At 42.1% G+C, this 21,004-nt stretch overlaps 1 protein-coding gene across 9 annotated transcripts in view; it reads right to left on the bottom strand.

Annotated features, from left to right (window-relative positions):
* Positions 1-21,004, bottom strand: part of FAT3 (FAT atypical cadherin 3) — a 413,096-nt gene that overhangs the window by 314,428 nt on the left and 77,664 nt on the right. For all 9 annotated transcript variants that reach the window (XM_062639304.1, XM_062639310.1, XM_062639307.1 and 6 more), the window contains exon 2: positions 4,902-8,213. In XM_062639304.1, the coding sequence (XP_062495288.1) occupies positions 4,902-8,196 (3,295 nt within the window). In that variant the 5' untranslated portion in view covers positions 8,197-8,213. The remainder of the gene's footprint in view (positions 1-4,901; positions 8,214-21,004) is intronic.

Raw genomic sequence — 21,004 nt, 5'->3', positions numbered from 1 at the left:
GCTTCTCTGGGCAACCTGTGCCCATGCCTCACCACCCTCACAGGGAAGAACTTCTATCTAATCTGAATCTACCCTCTTTCAGTTTAAAGCCATTCCCCCTTGTCCTACCACCACAGGCCCTTATCAAAAGCCCCTCTTCAGCTTTCATGTCAGCAACTTCAGGCACTGGGAGCTGCTCTAAGGTCTCCCCATGCCTTCTCTTTTCCTGCCTGAACAACCCCAGCTCTCTCAGCCTGTCTCCAGAGCAGAGGTGCTCCAGCCCTCTGAGCATCTTTGTGGCCCCCCTCTGGGTTTATTACAGGCAACAGGAATGGGTGACAACTGACCAAAACAAGGTATTTAGTGTAGACCTCTGTCTCTGAGCTAGTCATACAAAAGACCTTTGCACATTTTTAGGACGTGATTTATCCAAATGATTTCCTACTTTTACTTTAGGGTAAAATGAATCATGTTTCTCAATTGCCCATTTCTCTCTGTTGACTACGAAGAAATCCTGCAGTGATTAGTTCTGACAGTGGATGAGCATATTTCATCATATAGATTACATCTCTTGAGTCCAAAAATGAGAGGGATGCAAAAATAAAAAAGGAGGAGACAGAAGGAAAGAGAGAACCCATAAATGGTAGGATCATGTTATATGCTCCTCAGTGCAGGGATCTTAAATGGCAAGCTTGTGACGTTTATACCAACACCCAATAAATAGCCCAATGAAGACAGTTTAAATGACACACCTAGGCTCACAACAAACTCAATCTCCATTAAGGAAGGAATCAATAAATAAGAGTTATCAATGAAAGACAAAGTTTCCTTTTTTTAACTCCAGAAAAGTCTTAAACCAGATTTTTAGCTATGAATCATGAGCTGAGATGTAAACCCATGTGAAATTTAGTCTGCTGGCTAAGGTACTAGTGAGAAACTAGGGATGGAGTTGGAGGAGGTCAGGAACTGCTGCCTTCTATTTCAGGAGAGATTTCATTGATTTATAAATTTATACTGGCTCTGCCTCCTGGAAAAGGAAAATAAATTCACTGAAATAAATTTGGAAGTGATTCACAAGGCTGTGGGACCAAATTCAAGTAAAATTTCACTTCCTCAAATACTTCTAGCTGGCAAACACTCGCTATGCTTCTGGTTACTACCACATACGACTTGGAGCATTTAAGAGTGAATGCTGCAACACAGTGACGACAATACTCAAAACCAATTCTCTATGACACAAGGCAAAAAGCAGCACTGTGGGAAGGAAGTCCCAGGATCCCCCCCGCCATGTCACATCTCTTTCCAAACTGCCACAGCACCAAGAATTGCACATACACTCTATGCAGAGAGATCCATATTGGCCAACATGGAGCAAACTCCCAAGCCTGATCACCATGAAGACTGTTCAGACCTGAATGAAGAACAGCCTGTTGTGGACCCCACACCAAACCCAGGTCAAGCTCAGTTACATCACAGAATAAACTAGGTTGGAAAAGACCTTTAAGATCAGCAAGTCCAACCACTACCCCAGCACTGTCAAGTCCACCACTAAACCATGTCACCAAGGGACTTATCTACACATTTTTTGAACACTTCCAGGGATGGTGACTCCACCACTTCCCTGTGCAGCCTGTTCCAATGCCTGAGCATCCTCTCAGCGAAGAAATTTTTCCTAATATCCAATATAAACCTCCCCTGGCACAGCTACAGGCTGTTACCTCTTGTCCTATCATTTATTCCTTGGGAGAAGAGACCAGCCTCCTTTCAGGTAGCTGTAGCAAGCAATAAGGTCCCCCCTGAACCTTTTCTTCTTCAGACTAAGCAACCCCAGTTCCCTCAGTCTTTCCTCACAAGATGCACCTCATGTACCTATATACATCTATCGTGGAACAAGAACAAAGCCACCATGCAAAGTGGGCAGCAGCATGGTGTGGTGTGGATCCACCATGCGTGCCAGCTTCTCCTTGGGCATCTCTGCACCATATCCTCTCCTCAGGATTGATGTGCCTCAGGGAGCACAGGCACTTCACGCTCAGCACACGAGCTGACACCATTAAGATGAAATATTGCAGAAGAATAAAAATAATGTACTTGAGCAGAATTTTGCTAAAATCACAGACTTGCCTGGAATCCAGCCTGCTCACATAGCAGGATGAATTTGGCCCAGTTTATATCCTAATGATTATAATGGATACTGCAGTCTTCTTTTCATTAAGGCAGCCAAAAATATTGATTTGCTGTACTTCGTGCTCCTGCTTACCTTCACAAATTTCAGGAGAGACGATGCACAAGCCAATAGAGTGGGTCAGTTTAAAAGTGACAAATGAACTGCACTGAAACTAAATAAACAGCTATCTCTTGGTAAATTAATTCAGTATGTGATTTGAGTCCTCTCCTACAGCTAGAAAGCTGATTCATCATTCAGCAGCATTTAAGTTGCCACCAGTTCAATAGCAGAGTATTAATGTTGAGCCCTATTTGACACAGCAGGTCAAGATCTGCACTGGCCTTACAACAGCGTAACTTGGAGTAACTCCTGAACCTCCAGCCCCTGCTCTCCACATTGCCCTAGCTGCAGCTATGCACCGTGTTCTCCAAGTAGGTTTCAAGAAGGTTTCAGCTGTATTGGAGAGCTGGGGAAAACAGAGAAAACAAGAATCCAATAGTCTTTTGATCTGATGGATTATCTAATGTCTTTGGAACAGTTTAGTGAAACAGCCAGGCTGATTTTCATAAAAATACTTGTGAAAGTGTGAAAGGTAGACAGATATTTGCAACTTTTAAAGTTTGGGGATTGTGAGCTTTTTTTCCCCACACAAACTAGATTACAGTTCTGGAAAGAAACTAAGTATATTTAATGTGGAATATTGATAATAATCCCCACTCATGTCAAAACATAGAATCATAGAATAGTTTGGATTGGAAGGGACCTTCAAAGGATCTAGTCCAACCCCCCTGCCATGGTCAGGGACATCTTCAGCTAGATCATGTTGCGCAGAGCCTGGCCTTGAATGTCTCCAGGGATGGTGCATCTACAACCTGTGCCAGTGTTTTACCACCATCGTGAAGATATTTTTCCTCATGTCCAGCCTGAATCTGCCCTCTTTCAGTCTAAAACCATCACCCCTCATCCTATCACAACAGGCCCTGCTAAAAAATCTCTCCCCATTTTTCTTATAGGACCCTTTTAAGAACTGAAAGGCCACAATAAGGTCTCCCGAGAGTCTTCTCCAGGCTGAACAACCCCAACTCTGCCAGCCTTTCCTCATAGGAGAGGTGCTTCACCCCTCTGATCATTCTGTGGCCCTTCTCTGGACCCTCTCCAACAGCTGCATGATTCCTGCTTTACTGAACAGGGCTCTTGATTTATTACAGGCTATCGCCCCTACTAACATAGGCACAGGGTTAAAACCCTGGTTCATTTAATAATGAGCAACATGCACTAACTTACTCTTCCCCCACCAATTCACTTCAGTTCAATAGATGTTGAATCCTGAGATTTCTAGAGCAATACTGCAGCAGTTGGACCAGTCTCCCATTGCTTTATAAGGAACCTGCTTAGCTCAAGCTGATGCTACTCAAAAAGCAGTTAGGCCAAAATTTTCAAATGTAAGAGCTTAAAACTGAAATTCATGTTCAAAATGGTAAATAATGTTGCCCTAATGCCTTCGATTGCTATTAGCACTGTAGGACTCTTGAGTTCATAACGTTTCTGGAAATTAGAGTAGGCGCCCTCTTGGCTTCTGACACTCAAGTTTGATGTTTCTGGACACACGGCTTTGACTGTTATCATCTGTGCACAGCTGCAGCAGGGAGACTACGGCACAAATAAAAGAAAAATATTTTTCCCTGCTTACGCTCAGATGCGATCCGCAGCATTTGCGATGTCATCTGTTTTTCATAATGTTCAGTTTAGAAAGCTGACATTTGATTAAACAGTTTGAATTTGCCAAAACATACATTTTCATCTTATGTTTTAATACCACATTCTCAATTAAAAGCTTTAGAAAAAGACACACGAAGTCTGCTTAAACCACAGTAAACCCACAGACCTAACATATTTAATATAATTTCTGAAACTGTTGACTAATATTTTCTGTTTTCCTCACTAGTCCTAGTTCCACAGCTGCAGCATGACTCCCCACAGCTATCAGACATTTAAAAAGCCAGTTTGTCAAGTGGCTTACTAGATAGCCTTTTATACTTCGCATTTTCCACATTTTCCAATATGGTGGCATGGCAGCGAAATTCAGCATCTTCAAAATCTTTCCTCTATTAATAGTGTTTTCTAAGATCAATGTCCACCATACTATCACCACTAAAGGAAAGCTAGAACAGTTGGTTTACAGTTAAGCATTGTCCCTTGTATTTGTACCTGTTCATAAGCATGCCAACACTGATGAACACTGTGCCACAAGAAAGCATATTATACAGAATGGCATGCCAATTTCAGACTGCTAACTCCCATGAAAAATGATTCACAACAACAATAAGGACAAGACCACAAATAGGTTTCAGGATGACATAATTCTTGTTTCAGGCTCCTTATTTCCTTTCGTTGCCTTTAACACTGCATTCAAGGTCATAAGTGTTGTGACTCTGTGGAGATGCCCTGAGTAATTTACAACGATCAACAGATAATACAGTGACTGGAAGCGAGTCATTCCGTAACTATCACTGTTTTCTAAATGGAGTCATCAAATAGCTGCTGAAAAGGAACATGTATTATTTCACACCTACAGAATGATGAATGTAACCAGGTAATTAAATCATGTCATCACTGTACCTGGAAAATCCTTATTTATAATTTCAGCTTGCCTGTTAAGAAGAACTGAACTTCTTGTTAAAGGTAGAACATAATTATTCCTAAACTTTGTTTGTGCAAAAACCTCTACAAAGGGAAAAGGAAATCAGAAACTCACCAGTTTCTTCATCTATGCTGAATCTCCCCAGGCCACTGCCGTCCCTGATGGAATACTGGATCTCTCCATCCCTTCCGGAGTCCTCATCTCGAGCAACAACTTGCAAAACACTTGTACCTATGCGGGAGTTTTCCTTTACAGATCCAATGACAGCAAAGTCAGGAAAATAGGGGGTATAGAGATTTTCGTTAACATCCACCACTTCAACTTCCACAAAAGAAACCGAAGAGAGAGAAACCGGGCGCCCCTTGTCCTTTGCACGCACGGTCAGGTTATAGAACTGCTGCTTCTCGTAATCAAGCTCTTTGTTCAAGCGGATGGCACCGCTCGCTTTGTCTATCTCAAACCGCCCGTTGTAATCATTCACCAGCGAGTAACGGACTTGACCTCCGAGGCCAAGATCTGGATCATGAGTTTCCAACCAAGCTATGACAGTGCCAACCGGCAGGTCCTCAAGGACCTTCACGTTGTAGCTGGATGGGATAAAGACTGGAGAGCAATCATTGACATCATCCAAAAACACCTTCAGAGGCACAACAGAAAACTGCTGATGGCCACTCTCTGCTTTGTCCCTAGCCTCAATCTTCAGTGTGTAGTTTGATTTTGATTCCCGGTCTAGTTGATCGGCCACATACACCATTCCTGTTGAACTGTTGATAGCAAATTGCTGGGTATCTGTCAGTACTGAGTAGGTCACCTCACCATTAGCTCCTAGGTCTTTGTCTCTGGCTTCTACCTGGATAATCTCTGTACCAAGGCTTGTACTTTCTAAAATATTAACTGAGTAACTATCCTGTAAAAAAACAGGCTTGTTATCATTTGCGTCCTCCACAGTGACAGTCAACAGTCCCCATGCAGATTTCTGTGGATTACCTAAATCATAAATTGTAATATTAAGGACATAAAGCTCTCTTTTTTCACGGTCCAAGGGCATAAGAACATTAAGTATCCCTGTCTCCATGTCAATGTTGAAACAGCTATCTATGTTACCATCAGAAATTGTATAAAGTACTCTTCCATTGAAGCCTGAATCTGCATCATAGGCTTTTATCCTCAGGATGGTGGCACCAACTGGCAGATCCTCTGAAACCTTTATATCAGTAGGGAAGGATTTGTCAAAATGCGGTGCCTGCCTGTTCACCGAATAAAAATCAAGGAAACCATCTTCCAAATTCAGCTTCACATTTGCTTTTGCCTTTTTGAGTAATTTTTCTGCTAGCTTCTGAGCAACTCTAGTTTCTCTACAGCTAAAGGCCTTTGAAGACACTTTCCCATGAACTACCGAAATATTGACAAACATAGCATCAGCAAAGTTCTCTCCATCAGTTGCCGTTATCTTAAGGCCAAAATTACTGTTCTTTATGCCAGAATTAATTAGAGATTTTTTAAGTTGCAGGACACCAGAGTCAGGATTTAAATAAAAAATGCCAAGTTCATTTCCAGAGATTATTTTGTACTTCACGAGCTCTAACTCATCTATGTCTATTGCAGAAACAGCAGTGATGTGACCGCCAACAGGAAAATCAGAGGAAATCACTCCCTGACATGCCACTTTTTCAAAGAGGGGTTTGTTATCATTGACATTGCCTATGTATATGGTGACATTCACCTCGCTTTCGTGGCGGTAGGGAGAACCCCAGTCGGAAGCTCTCACAGTGAACCTGTAGCTTTCTGGTGAGGACTCAAAATCCAGCTCTTCAGATGTCCCAATGACACCTGTAAACTGGTTTATTGTAAATGGCAGTGAGTTCAGACTGGCAATGCTGTATGTTATGTATCCATTCTCTCCCCTATCTTTATCAACTGCTGAAACTGCCAAAACACTAGATCCCACAGGGACACTTTCATTGACGAATGCGCTGTAGGAGGGCTGCTGGAACTCTGGAGTGTGATCGTTGGCATCTTCTAACCTGACAGTAACGTGTGCTTTTAAATCACTGCCTTTGTTCGTATATACTTCTAATTCATAAAGGTCCTTCTCAATGATTTTTAAAGGACGAGCAGTAGCAATAAGACCTGTGTTTGGATTGATCTTAAAATACTCAGCTTCCTCACTTGGAGATAGTCTATATTCCACACCCTGTGGCTCAGATATCAGCTTAACTACTGCAACCACCACACCAGGAGGTGAAAATTCACTGATCAAAATATCATAGGCTTCCTTTTCAAACTTCATGGGGACAGTTTCTTTCTTGGGACTAGCAATGTGAACCAGCTTGACCGCAGAAAATTTCTGAGGAGATCCTTTGTCCTTTGCTTGGAGAGTCAGGTTATAACCATATGGGAAGCTGTCCCAGTCAATAGGCTTTCTTTCTTTGATTTTGTACTCATTCAACCATTTACTGTCTTTAGTCAGAAAGAACTGCTCTAGTGGATCTCCAGCCACAATAGAAACAGATTCTATTTCTCCATTGGCTCCCTCATCTAGGTCATCAATGTTAACAACTGCATAGGTAGGCTCCTTGTCTGATGGGAAGGGAATATGGGTTACCACAGTTATTGTTGGTGCGTGTTCATTTATACGTTCAATGTGAACATAAAGCTTGGCAGTGCTGCTTACACCATTGTTTCCATAAAGCTTCATCCCACGGTCCACAGCCAAAATCTCAAGATCATATCTGTTTTTCTCATCGTAGTTTAATCGTCCACTTAAGGAGATAACACCACTCGTAGGATGAACTGAGAAGAGATCAACTTTGTTTTTGAAGTAATAATAAAATTCACCATTGGACCCAATATCTGCATCTGTTGCAGTTACCTGTGCAATGCTAGTCCTTAAAGGAGTGCTTTCTGCTATCGTGACAGAGTACGTGGTTGGTGAAAACAAAGGTCTTAAGTCATTCATATCCAAAACCTGGATGTTCACTTTTGTCCATGCTTCCAAGTCCCCTCCTCTGACAGACCCTTTCACCATCAATAAATAGTTGTCCTGGATTTCTCTGTTCAAAATAGCAGAATTCCCACCTTTAGTCCTTATTCTTAGGAAGCAAAAGTCAGCAATGATGACTTCCTCTGCTTTAAAAAAGCCTTCATCATCACCAGACACTATCCGGTACTTGATATCCCATGAAAGGTCAGCCAAGGTAATGCCCATCCTCGCTTGACTGTTGACGTAGGTCCTGGCTGCAGAATTCTCGTACACCGTAGCATTGTAAGTGGAATGTGTAAAGTGAAAGCCAAGTGGAGTGGTCCCATGAACAACCTGGCAAACAGAGGCCAGGAGCTTAACAATCAGAAAGGCAAGGCATGACAGAGGTGGCCAAGAGCCTGACCAGCGGCCCATATTCACCTCCATCACATCATTCTTTCACCCTGGGACAGAGAGAGAAAACACAAAATAGGTGATCAGTAAGTGTCATGTCAAAATTACTTATTAAATTCCTAATTAAAAATACATGTAACATCTAGTCACTACATATTTTGAAAACATAAAGGGAGAATATTATATATACACACATACACACTCACAACCACATCGGGTCTGGATTATATTTTTTCATGTGTGAGTGTGTAATATGTATGCATGCACACGTAGACACACATATACATAACTGTATACCATAAAAAACTGTGAGATCCTACCACATCCATACACACATGCACACACAGCCAACAACCACAGTGAAAAAAAATGAAAATCAGATGCACGCATTTGAATAAGTTTATATAAGAAGATGAACCACATACAGAAATTATTGTTTTTATTTACCAGTAGCTCCAACTAAGCCTAAACTTGTTTGTTTTCAGAGCATACTGAAAAGTCATTTTTAGTTCCAGTGTTTGGAAAGAAGACAGCATTTTTATTATGTGTGCAGTGCTGTGATAGCGAAATGTTACCATTTTTTTATGGACAGTTAAGAAAGATCACAAGGTTGATGAATTTTGAGTCACCAAGAACAAGTAGTATAGGAAAGTCACTACCGAGCCATTAGTTTAACTACAGGTACCTTCAGAAAAAATCAAAATTAAGGAAGAATTATAGCTAATTAAATGCAATTACATATATATGCATACACATATCCAGATACTTAGAGCAGGCAAGATATAATTAAGAAAATAAAATTCCTCAATAAAACTCCCAGGTGAAGACTCGGGTTAGGAAACAGCACAGCTGATTTAGCCCACAGGATGTAACCCTACCCTTGCATATGTACCACAACGCATCTGTAATTATGGTCACTGCTTTTCACCAAGTAACACTGGGTAACATACCCTAAACAAGGCCATAGATAGAACAGGTTTTTCTGTATGTCCAATAAATGTTCTATTTGCTGGATACTATTGACATCCCAACCTAAGAAAGGTGAAGACCTCTCAAATCTAATGTCCTGCTGAACACAGGCTACCCTGACCAGCAAGAGAATGAATGCATCCTTGCTCAGACAGAGTGAACTCCAGCTTATACTGCATTTCACTTTGGTAACCCCAAGCAGAATCTGGCTACGGATAAGGCACACAGCTCCACTGCCATTGGTCTCAATCCAGCCTGTCCCACTCCAACCACCTCAAAGCAGCAAGAGCCTTTCTACTGACTTCACAAGGCTCATTATAAATGTAAGTATTCAAATGCAATTAATAAGCAGCCATTTGAGGAAGATTTGGAGTACCTCCATACAGTCCTGTTGTGAAATAGCCTCAGTGCCTCACTTCAGGGATCTAAACTGGGAGGTTAAACAGCGACAGCATAAGCAGAGACATTGGCTGAAGCTGCTGGAGGGTACAGAAGCTGTGAGCCAGGTCTTGCCTATTGCTTCCCACTGAAAGAAGAAAGGTGCCTGAGGAAACGAGCCAGGTGCTTACAGTGGGGTGGTGTGAATAAGCTTCTTTGTTACAGAGTAAATTCTCTGCTACTCGTGAAAATCATAAAAATCAATTTTAAAAGGCAATTATTGAAAGACCCACTGCACACACACATTGTTCTCATTGTCATTTAAAAAGCTGCTCAAAAACGTAGCTTTCTCCATGCTAGAATACATAGTGGAAAAAGATAGGAAAAGATGTCGATAATGACAGCAGTGAATTTAAATTTCCAACATGAATTCAGCATCCCCTAGGAGATTTATAAATTGCATGCAAGTTTTGGAATATGAATTCATGTTAGTTATTACCTCCAATAGAACTGAATGACAACTGCAGTTTTAAGTACTAATGACAATCAATTTACGTTATAGTGTCCACACAAAACACTTAACTTCCTGATCCCACAGTCTATACCCCATTGCCTAACACATTAATTGATTTAATCAATTCTCCCAAGTGTTTGTCAAGGCATTCATCTTCCAACAAAGCTGGTTTTGCAGTTCTCCCCTTACTTCGTTTTCTTCCTCTTTTCCTTTCTATTATACCACCAAAAAAACAAAAAAAAAAAGAAAAGGAAACTCTTAAAAAAGATAGTAAAAATTCAAGATTCTATCATCTCCTGGACCTCTATTCCCTAGTAACAGGCAAATCCCCACAGAACTACATGTGGCAGGTCCTTTTCTCAATATGCCCACCCAATTGTTGAGCATGTATCATGAGTCTTGTGATTAACATCTCACCCAGTTTATATACCAAATATGCACAATTCTCCAATATTCTTTGTGTACGTGAGGAACCAAGTCTCCCTGTGCTTTCCCCATGCTCAGGGTTGATACCCAGGAGACCCAGGATGGATTTTTTCTACTTCAGCTAGGAAAGCCTTTTATATTGTTGTTGTCATTTCACTCAGCTAAAAGATCAGAGCAGTGACACCTTGTTTTTCAGCACAACAAACATTCATCAACTTTAATCCACCGGTGTGAAAATCTCAAAGTCCCTTATTTTCATGGGGCTTTATGTGATCACTTTGAGTACTGCCACTAAAAGCTGCTGCTTCAGCCTAGCGTGGGAGACAACGCTCTCAAGTAGAAAATACAACCAATATACAGTATGCTGCCAAGGAAAAGCCAGCCAAGGGGAATGAGAAATTCTAATTTGTAAAGAGACCAACACATAACAAAATAAAGGGCTGAGCCTCTTCTGTGATGAGGCATTAAAATACTCAACAGACAAATCACTGTTTTGCTGCCTTTCACCAAGAGCACTTCAGCATCCTCCATCTATACTGCAATACCAGCCTCTCCCCAATGCCAAGAGAAAGTGATTTTTTTGTTGGCTTATGATGGAGACTGATGTTATGTTTCATATCAACACCCAGACTTCTTTTCACTGGAGCTCAGCAGCTTCTCAGAAGTAGGTCTCTCTGGTGTAATGAAATTAATTGTATTATCCTATTTACGTCTCATTTGGTGTTCTAGTTTCTCTTGTCCACATCATAGTTCAGCCTGACATGGCTTCTTTCCACCTTTCATGGCCATAAATATCAGGTTCCCAGGTCCACCATAATCAGAAATCAGTTTTCCTGAGTAATTCATTGCTACAAGCAAAAAATGATGTAAAACTTTACCTTCATGCTAACTGTACCGAAGGCTAACCAAGGTTATAGACTCTGCTGTGGCAGATAGGCTTCAAAGTAGATAGTTACAAAGCTATGTGATTAGGTGAACCTAATGAAAAAGTTGTGTATATCCGAGGCAATATAACATGACAACCTTATGCTCCCATTCCATTTATCTATTTTTAGAGAAAGCCAGGGCTAAGACCTAATCTCAAACACACTGCTGTAAATTCAGTCATGTCAATAGTTTAAAAAGTTTTAGTGGTTCAGTGCAAACAGGGTCACTCCTGAAACACTAAGTTCCACCTACAAACAACATAAGTATATATGTGTGTTTCCCTGAGCACATGTTTTAGTTAAGTATACATACGTACACACGAACACACAGCTTCTGTATTTTTAGGTATAATTTCAAGGTTGGCACTGGAAAAATTGGACCTTCACATCAGGCAGCACTTTCAGAGTTTGATTTCATTTCAGATGTGGTATGCAGAGTTGTAACAAGCTCCTCATTGAAGTTTGTCATCTATCCATATATTTATACAGCCATCATCATTATATTATTTGAAAGTCTCAATGGATGAGCTATTAAACTGGAACTTGTGCGACCCAAGAATGCTTTATTCACTTACTGAACTCCTTTCTTCTGGGATATTTGTTTTTAAGAGCTCGTAATACATACATACTCAACACACAGGAAATGTAATGCGATAGGTTACAGAAACAAAGTACAAAGCAACCCACCATAAATTAAGAAGCACTTCTTTGAAGGCACTTCTTGTCAAAAAAATGTTATGGTTTCGAGTGAAGAGAAAGGTTGTGATTACTTTTGCCTGATTTTAAAATGTTTGGGCAGGAGCTACTAAAAAAATATATATATCCACTGGTACTGCTTAACATGGTTAGTCTGAAGAAAAGAAACCACTCTAACAAGAGCACAGACCAAAAGAAAAACCTCCTAAATACCCAAGAAGGTGCCAAGACAGCACAGGAGTCCAGCATCTTTCCACTCGGGTTCACATTAAAATACTCTGGCCTTGAAGTGGGAAAGAGGAATGGAGAAATAGACCGGTGTGTCTTGATTTTTAATACTCTTTAAAATAAACTTGAACATCACATCACTCTATAATTTCACATTCAGTTCTCCACCCAGTCACTTTCCTTCTCTACTTGAGCAAAGATTAACTATGTGACCCAAACCTTGCAGAGTACCTGCAGGGACCTGCAGGTGGCCAGTTCTCCTTAGAGGAATTGCAAGAGGTATGAGCATCATTCTTTTTTCTCATCTTTGCTCTGGCAACCTCTGGGCTGCATCCAAGCATAACACCCTACCAGACTGAGAAGGAAGATTCAAGTCCCAGGAACTTCCAGGATTCCTGCACACCAAACTCGTGCCTCTAATTCAACGTGCAGATACGAGACAAGTGCTGCATGATCCTTTGATTCCCTCTCCTTAGGCTCCTTCTTCTAACTCCAAAGATTTCCATACCATAAAAAAGCCCTTGAAAAACAAAACAATGCATATTCCTCTTGCATAAACATGAGCCAAAAGGACTTTTATAGAATACAAGGAATACAGCAGGTAAACTTCTTCAACAAGCAGTTGAAGTAAGGTTTTAGCAGGCCATAACAGGGGAAAAAAAAATCCTTTCTTCTCTTTCCCAGTTTACCCTCTAAGCCTTATTACACATATGAGAAAAGGATTTTTCCAGTTGACTATCAGGTAAATTAACTTAGGCAACATGACAAGCTAATACAACACATCTATTTAAGACTTTCTACAGGTTCTTTGAAAGGAGAAGAGGGAAGAAACTACTCTGTGCCTTAACTTCCATCTTCACCAAATGGACCCAATAAAGATTTTACCTGCAGGGTCCTCTAGGCTGGGAGGAGAAAAACCAGTTTCTAAACTTCAGATGACAAATTTCTGAGAGTCAAGATGTTTATGCACCTGTATATGTGAAAAAATGGTCACAAAACCTTGACTTGAAGGTGTTTGTCTTGACTGATATCTCTGTTGAATAAGCTGGGAAAGGGAGAGTGCCTTCTCACGTAGAAGAACATGGTGACTTCATGGTATGGAAAAATATGTCAATTCAGAATTATTGCTCCTTTCTCAGGAGAGCTGCCACAATTCTCTCTCAAAAGGTAGTTATTTAAATTCTTTTACATGAGCATCTTTACAGCAAAAAGCTATATTTGAAAATATAAAAGTCCCTTCTAGGAGGCAGAAGAACGTTAACTTCACATGCACACGAAGTCTTAACAGGAACAAAGCCATGCATTTGCAGCAAGAATAGAAGCTCTTGATTTTGTTTGAAGTGACCTCAGTCTTAGAAGTAACTCCTTCCTTTCACCCAAATGTCACCATTGGCAGTACCCTATTCTTATAGTCTAATCATCAAAACACTAAACTTACAAGCTTGTCACACAGGCAAATCCATGGAGCCTCTTATTCAGTGCTGTTTTCTATCAACAGGCATCTGCATCAGCAAAAACTTCTGCATTACCAGGCTGTGGGGACCTGCCAAAAGGGTGCAATGAAGGTTACAAAGCATCTTAAGTGGTTTGCAGTTGTCACCTATTAAAAGCTTTGGTCAACCTGCATCAGTGATAGGACAAGGTGTTTTTCACAATCTGTTAACGATATGCAACAAGGAGGAGAGAGCCCACGTACATCACTGCCCTCTCTTGGAAGAAGTCTCTTCAATAGCACAGACCCATGGAAAACTTCCACACTCATAGAAATTAGTAACTAAGGAACATGGAACTTAAAGACCAAGATGTCATTCTACTAGCAAAACTCTGGCACAGACTAAAGACAGCCATGGATTTCATACCCTCCCCTCATTACACAGGCAGTACCACTAGCATGTTGTCAAAGGAGAATATGGGGAAAAAACACACTTAAATGGTACTTCATCCAGCCAGACACCTTCCCTGAGCTGCACTCCACAGTAATTTACCCAGCTAGGAAAAGCTAACGATCTACTGACCAGGAAAAGGAATCAGAAAATAGAATAAGAAATCAGAATTTGTGCCATACAGAAGTGAATTAAAAATGCCTGTTCAACTCTAGGCAGGAGGGGAGAAAAAAACCTGACACCAACAGATGTACAACAGGGGATAAACTCACAGGGCTACCTGCTCCCCGATGAGCACAAAGATCCGCTTTTCCATACATATGATTATATCATGATGTGTTTATCCCAAAAAGAGAAGATGAACATAAAATGACCATTTCTGCAGAGTAAGTCCTTGCAGAAGACAGCGCTATAAATCCTAACTGTCCTTAGAGCTGCAAATCCTCCTGCTGCCTGCACATAATTCCACACAGAAGAAAGGCTGCTCAGCATGCATTGAGTGTAATTCAGGCCGTCCCTAGGAAGTGAAGATTTAACCACCCGGCCGTATGTTATGAATAACTTTGTTTTGCTAGCAGGTGCTGGGATTTTTTCCATACAACACCAATTATTGCCGAGTATCAGTTCATGAGCAAATGCTTCCACTTGTGAGCAGGAGCCAGGCGTCGTCTGTCTGCCCAGGGAGAGGATGCAAAGGGTCTGTTGGACTCTCCCTTCCCCCTCAAGGATGAAATGTGGCTTCGGGAAAGGGGGGGGGGGGGGGGGGGAGAAAAGAGGAATAATTCGCCTCCATGCGAGATCTGTTGAAAGCAAATTCCTGGGAGCCACCTTACAACTGATTTGAGCTTGTCCCTTGGTGGTCTGCCCCCAAGGAAACAAAGGCTGATATCCAGTTTTCATGCTTTGTACATCTCCAGTTCCCCCTGGCTCCTGCTTCTTAATCACTGTAAAATGGGGAAGCTTTGGGCAGTTTCAAAATGAGCCAATTATTTTCAAGGGGGCTACGTGCTTCCTTATGAAACATGCTCAAGGATACAATTTGTGCTTATTTGGTGGTTTGGGGATGTTTTTCCTTCAGTTTATATCATAAATCTACTTGGACTCCCATACAAGGAGCCCTGGCTTGGAAGCTCTTTCTAGGTACAATAATATGAAAAATCTAGGACTGGTTAGTCACACTCCTGTCACTGCTGGTTTTTCCCCATCTCTCCCTTTGCCACACATTAATCAGGATCCCCATAAATAGTTCTTTACCAAGCTGTAGCTCTGAACCGCAGGGGCACAGGGCTCTCTGAATTGCTGCTGAGGACCCACAGGCAAGATCACACCCTGCCATGCAGCACCATGGAAGAAGCACTTTGGATGGCCACAGTGCAGCACTGATGCAGATGTGTCCCTGCAGCTGATAAAGCATCTTTCATCGTTCCCATGCAAGGCTGTTCCCATACTGCACTCTTTTCCACGGTAGTTTTCCTGCAAACCCACTCCTGCTTGTCCCAGGCGCTGCCAAGGTGCTGCCACCAGTCTGCTCTGTGCTCGGGATGCTGCACATGCTCCTTCTGACAGCTTGCACAGGCTTGTATAAACTATTTGGATATAGTTTATAGTAAGAAAGAAGTCTCTGTGATTTACAACTACTGTTTCCAGGGCCATAATAGGTATGTAGGTGTAAGGACTGGAGTAAGCTGTTACTCTCAGGGGGGAAAATACTATACATATATATATCTATCTATATATATCTCCCTCAAACACTCCGTGTGTGGAGGTAAGGCAGCTCAAATGGCCCAGGCAATATGGGCAAAAGGAAGGTGTTCAAAAAAGAGATGAATATACAAAAGCTTCTTTTCAGTTGACAGCTCCAAGTAAAAAACACAATATAAAATAGAGACCAGGAGACTCTGGAGAACTAGATGATCTTTAATGGCCCTTTTCAACCCAAACCATTCCATGATTCTATGATTACAAGATGCCGAGTCAAAATAATGACAGTTCAGTAAGGATTTTACAAAGAGACTGTAGAATAAAGCATTTCATTCCACACATGAACAGAGACAGAGCATGGGTCCTGATGAGGAGGGCTGGAGAGCAGCACTGTGGGACACGACCCACTAAAAAGCACAGTGACAGTCACCACGCACACAGGCAGAGGCATCGTCTTGCCCACCAGGCTTGTTGTCCAACCGTGCAGCCAGGGTTGGTGGTCCTCGAGTTTCTACCATAACTTGGTTGCGTCTGGTCCATGCAGGAGCAACACACAAAGTGACCTGAGAAAATGGCATAGCCTGAGCAATACAGAAAGAAGTCTCGGAAGAAGACACATGGATGCATTCAGGTGCCATTAAGAAAAACAAAAAAGCATAATTGAACAGAACAACCACTTGGGAAAAACCTAAATCTTATGATTCTAGAGGAAAAAAAAAAGAAAGAAAAATTATTTCTCAGGTATAGGAAGGGGATTGTTGGTTTTTCAATGTCATTTCTCTTCAAGATGGCTGTGACACACCGCAATACAGAGAGATCATGCTTGAAGTGCAAGGAGCAAATATTTTGATTGAGATTCTCAACAAGTTTGAGATCTGAGAACAAAACCCAGATTTAGCAGTGAACATTTTTCTCTTGACAGGGCAGGAATCTGCAGGGTGCTGGCACCTGCTGCTTTGCCACAGGCTTAACACAGAGCTGCTTCTGCAGCAACCCACTTGAGTTGTCTATGACCGGCTAGAGATGCCCACATGGGTCTGCCCTTCCAGGCACTGCAGATCAACCACCTTTTTTAAAGGCAGCTCCCCAAAACCAGCCTCCCACTGGCCCTCTGATGAAGTAGCCTCTGAAAACTTAAGGAACCCTAACCTAACTGTTCACAAAAACACAGAGAAAAACAATCACTGATAAATACAGTGGTTGCTTTCTAAACTGCTGTGCAAAAAAAAACCCAGAAAGGTTGCTGCTTGTTAAAACAGGCAGCGTTTCGAGAAAGAGAAAAGGTTATTGCTACTATTTCTTAAAATCACATCCAGCTCAGGCTATGGAAATCGGTTAGCCTGCCTAATACGCAACTCACAGATACATCAGGTCAAATACATCACGGTTTCTTTCAGGTAAGTGGAATCCACACTGCAGATATGTGGGAAACAGGTAGATGGAGTCAGCCTTAAACCAAACATAACATGACAGAAACCTAGAAATGTCCTTCCTTTCCAGCCCATGTGTTAAGGCCCAGTCACTGCAAGGAAGAAAGCTTTCTGATATCCACATTAGAAATACCTGAATACATACAGGATGCTGAATGCCATTACTTTGAATGGGACACTATAACACGCTATTTTTGATGCATACAAGGGAGTGCTGGTGCTGCTCAGACAGATTTTGCCTTGGCTGCACAATGCTGGCTCTGCTACCAGCTCCACCAGGCACCCACCCCACAGCGAGCAGCCTGCAAGGGAAAGGCATTAAAAGTCTTCTGCATGATGGAACTCCCACCACATCCATACTGAGACCATGCACGCTTCTGCCCTCCTCCAATGGCTGGCTCATGCAGAGACATTTGAGATGATAACCATTTTTCAGCTAACCATACATTAACTCAAACCACTACAGCTTCAGCTTTCCAACTCGTCCAGTTCAGCCGCCGCAGCTGGGAGCCCCTCAAAGCCTGTTGCGTGTTTGGAAAGGCTCAACTTTGCAGGCACAGCGCAATTAAAAGCTCTGCAGAGCAGAGATCACTACTTCAAGCTGAACTGTTCACTTTTAGTTTATTTATAGCAAAACCATTAATTGCTAATCACATATTTGTTTGCTGGAAAACCAACGCTCCAAAATAAACACCAAGTTTAAAGACCATTCCCAGAACACTGAATGGTATCAGCAACAGCGCTAAAAATGTAAATCAGAAACATCAAAACACATCAGGACTTCAACTGGAGGAACAAACAGCCCATTATTTCTGTGCCAGAAAAGAGGTTACCCATAAGCCGCCAGCTACCCACACAGTCATCTACAGTCCAGCAGCTATTTATGTCCTGGAGAATAACAGACACCACGGTACAGTATCTGTTGAAAATCTCTTCATGGCAATCAGCATATGCTAGATTAAATGAGGTATATCTTAATACAGAGTTTCAATAATCACCTTGGAGAAGTGCCTTTAAAATGTTTGGCATTACAGGCAGAACCTCAGGAAGAGTATTGTTTCATCATGAGCAGTTTCATATGTCAAAATCATAATTGATTTTATTTTTCTTTTCTAAATAAGTTGAAAGGCTTTTTTAGCCCTCATCACTAACAAAGCTCCATGCTTCCCTTGGGAAAAACATGTTCCCTCAAATATCCACAGGATTCCTGCATGGAAGACTTGGGAAAATAGCTTTACAGTGCTATGATCTGCCCTTTCACCATGAAAGGCATTTTAAACAAGCGCAGCAGCCCAGTCTGTGTGGAAAGCTCCTTGCTCCAGGCCACATGGAAGACACCCCATGGAGAATCATAGACTAATTACGGTCGGAAAGGACCTTAAGATCATCAAGTTCCAACCGCCCTGCCAGCTCTTACCACCTCAGCACACTGCCTTCTGCACCTTCATGATGCATGGCAAAAAGGTTTCTCTACAAAGCAATGCTCACCAGCATCACTGTCCTGCATCTCCAGAACAGAGGGTCACACAGTTACATTTCTCACCACCATTGCAGTGGCAACCATTCAAAACTCATCATTTATTCACAGGTCAGGAGTTTGGGTTCCGTCTTCAAAATTATGTATAGATCTTCGAAAGCTAATTGGAGGCACTGATTATTAAATGGAGGCTACTAAGGCAGGGGTAGCAATGATACCAGCCCCCTAAAGGGGCCCACAAGAAAGCTTTTACAAGGGCATGTAGGGGTAGGACAAGGGGAAATGGCTTCAAACTGAAAGAGGAGAGATTCAGATTAGATACTAGGCAGAAGCTCTTCTCTGTGAGGGTGCTGAGGCACGGGCACAGGTTGCCCAGAGAAGCTGTGGCTGCCCCATCCCTGGCAGTGCTCAAGGCCAGGTTGGACACAGGGGCTTGGAGCGAGCTGCTCTAGTGGAAGGTGTTCCTGCCTGTGGCAGGGGGGTGGAACTGGAGGAGCTTTAAGGTCCTTCCAACACAAACCATTCTGGGATTCTGTGATCCCATGATGTCTGAGAATGGCAGCCAAGAGGAAGAACAGTCGCCTCACCTTTCCCCACTCTCTGCAGTCTCTTTTCCCCACTCTCCTGCAGTCAGGATCATCTGCAGCCCAAGGTCAAGCTGCAAGCCTGTACCCTCAAATTCTGGACAGAAAGCAACAAATATTGGTCAGGGATGCCTCACATCACACAACACTGAACATCCAACTTGGCACTTGCCAATAAACAGGGCAGGCCACACATCCCTGAGCTGCTGATCCATGGCCCCGAAACACAGCAAGCCACTGGCTCTACATCTTCTGTTTGTTCACCAGGAGGGAAAAAGTGCTGGCAAACCCATATCATGCCACCAGATCCCTCCAAATCCAGGCCTGGCTGTGCCAAGTTGCTCCATTGCTCCCACCTTGTGCCAAAGGTGCCATGCTGATGCATAACTCCCAGGGACTGCCCTACAAAAAGGCATGTGGATGCTCCTTCTCAGAGCATCCTACAGAAGCAAACTCACACCCCGTGCCTCCCAGCCACATGCTCATCATTTTCCTATCCTTTCTGTTCTGATAAGAGATGGTGAAAGCTGTTAGCTGAAATAAAATAGACTCCAGCCTAAATATCAACTGCTAGCCCAGTGAGGCTCATTGCTGCTGAATTTAAAACCTCAACTGGAAATGAAGTTTCACATAGCAAGGCACTACTTGCATATAGCTCTTCCTCAAGCTCTGCTACGCACTGATTGAAAGTCAGCTGCCAATTTCAATCTGACCCCTGAAAATCTCCAGAAAGGTAAAGAGGTGAAAGAATCAAAGTCATCAGGAATAACTCTGCCTTATTTGAAGCTGCACTACCTGTTCTCTCTGTATTTTTAAGATGAAAGTAGGGAACAGAAAAGGCAGAAGAGTTATAAAATAGCAATGCACCAGCTTACTAAAGCAAACCTAGCAATACTACACGTCCATACAGAAGGGGAAAAAGGAAGCGTGCCTCGCTTGTGAAACTATAATGGGTAAGGACAAAATGTCTGTGGATATAATATACTTCTATAGCACTTTTATAAGAAAAGACTCTGAATAGCTTTTGGCATATGAAAGCCACTATGAGGACTGCAATAAAACTGAGTGTACTGTAAAAGAGCCATCTCACATGTATCCCTAGAATTTATGGTCAAATGCTACTGTATTAAATTCTGTATTTGGTGGTTTTTGGAAAAATTATTGTATTTTATTTTATTAAATGAAATATACAATTGTTCCTCTGAAGAAAAAGTACTGGGAGGAATATAAAGTAGTTCTTTTATCAGTAAAAAAAAATGGTTTGAACTTAAAAAGCAGTTTCAATAAATGAGCACGCTTGTAGTGGGGGGGTGTTTGCACACACACATACAGCCTATTTCATCATGCCCAGCTGCCCTCATACCTCATGTAACTACATAGCTTGTGACAGTTACAGTCATTTAAGAGTTTAAATCCTTGTTGCTGTGTTTCTAGGGGATATCCTGAGGTCCAATGAGGTCTCAGAGAACACGAAAGCATTAATTCTTTTTTGACATGCAGAAATATTGCCCCCGGACAGACACTCCTCAAGCACATACAAATGCATCCTTTGCAGCCCAGGCATCACGGCCTGACGCTCCTACAACCTTCTTCACAAGTGCTGCAGACACCCTGCACAACTAAGCCAAA

This window comes from Pezoporus occidentalis, unplaced genomic scaffold (genome assembly GCF_034315485.1).
Source record: "Pezoporus occidentalis ecotype Australia unplaced genomic scaffold, CSIRO_AGI_Poc_V1 ctg6, whole genome shotgun sequence".
NCBI lineage: Eukaryota > Metazoa > Chordata > Aves > Psittaciformes > Psittacidae > Pezoporus > Pezoporus occidentalis.
The sequence above is the reverse complement of the archived record's forward strand: the minus strand, read 5'-3'. Positions and strand labels throughout refer to the sequence as shown.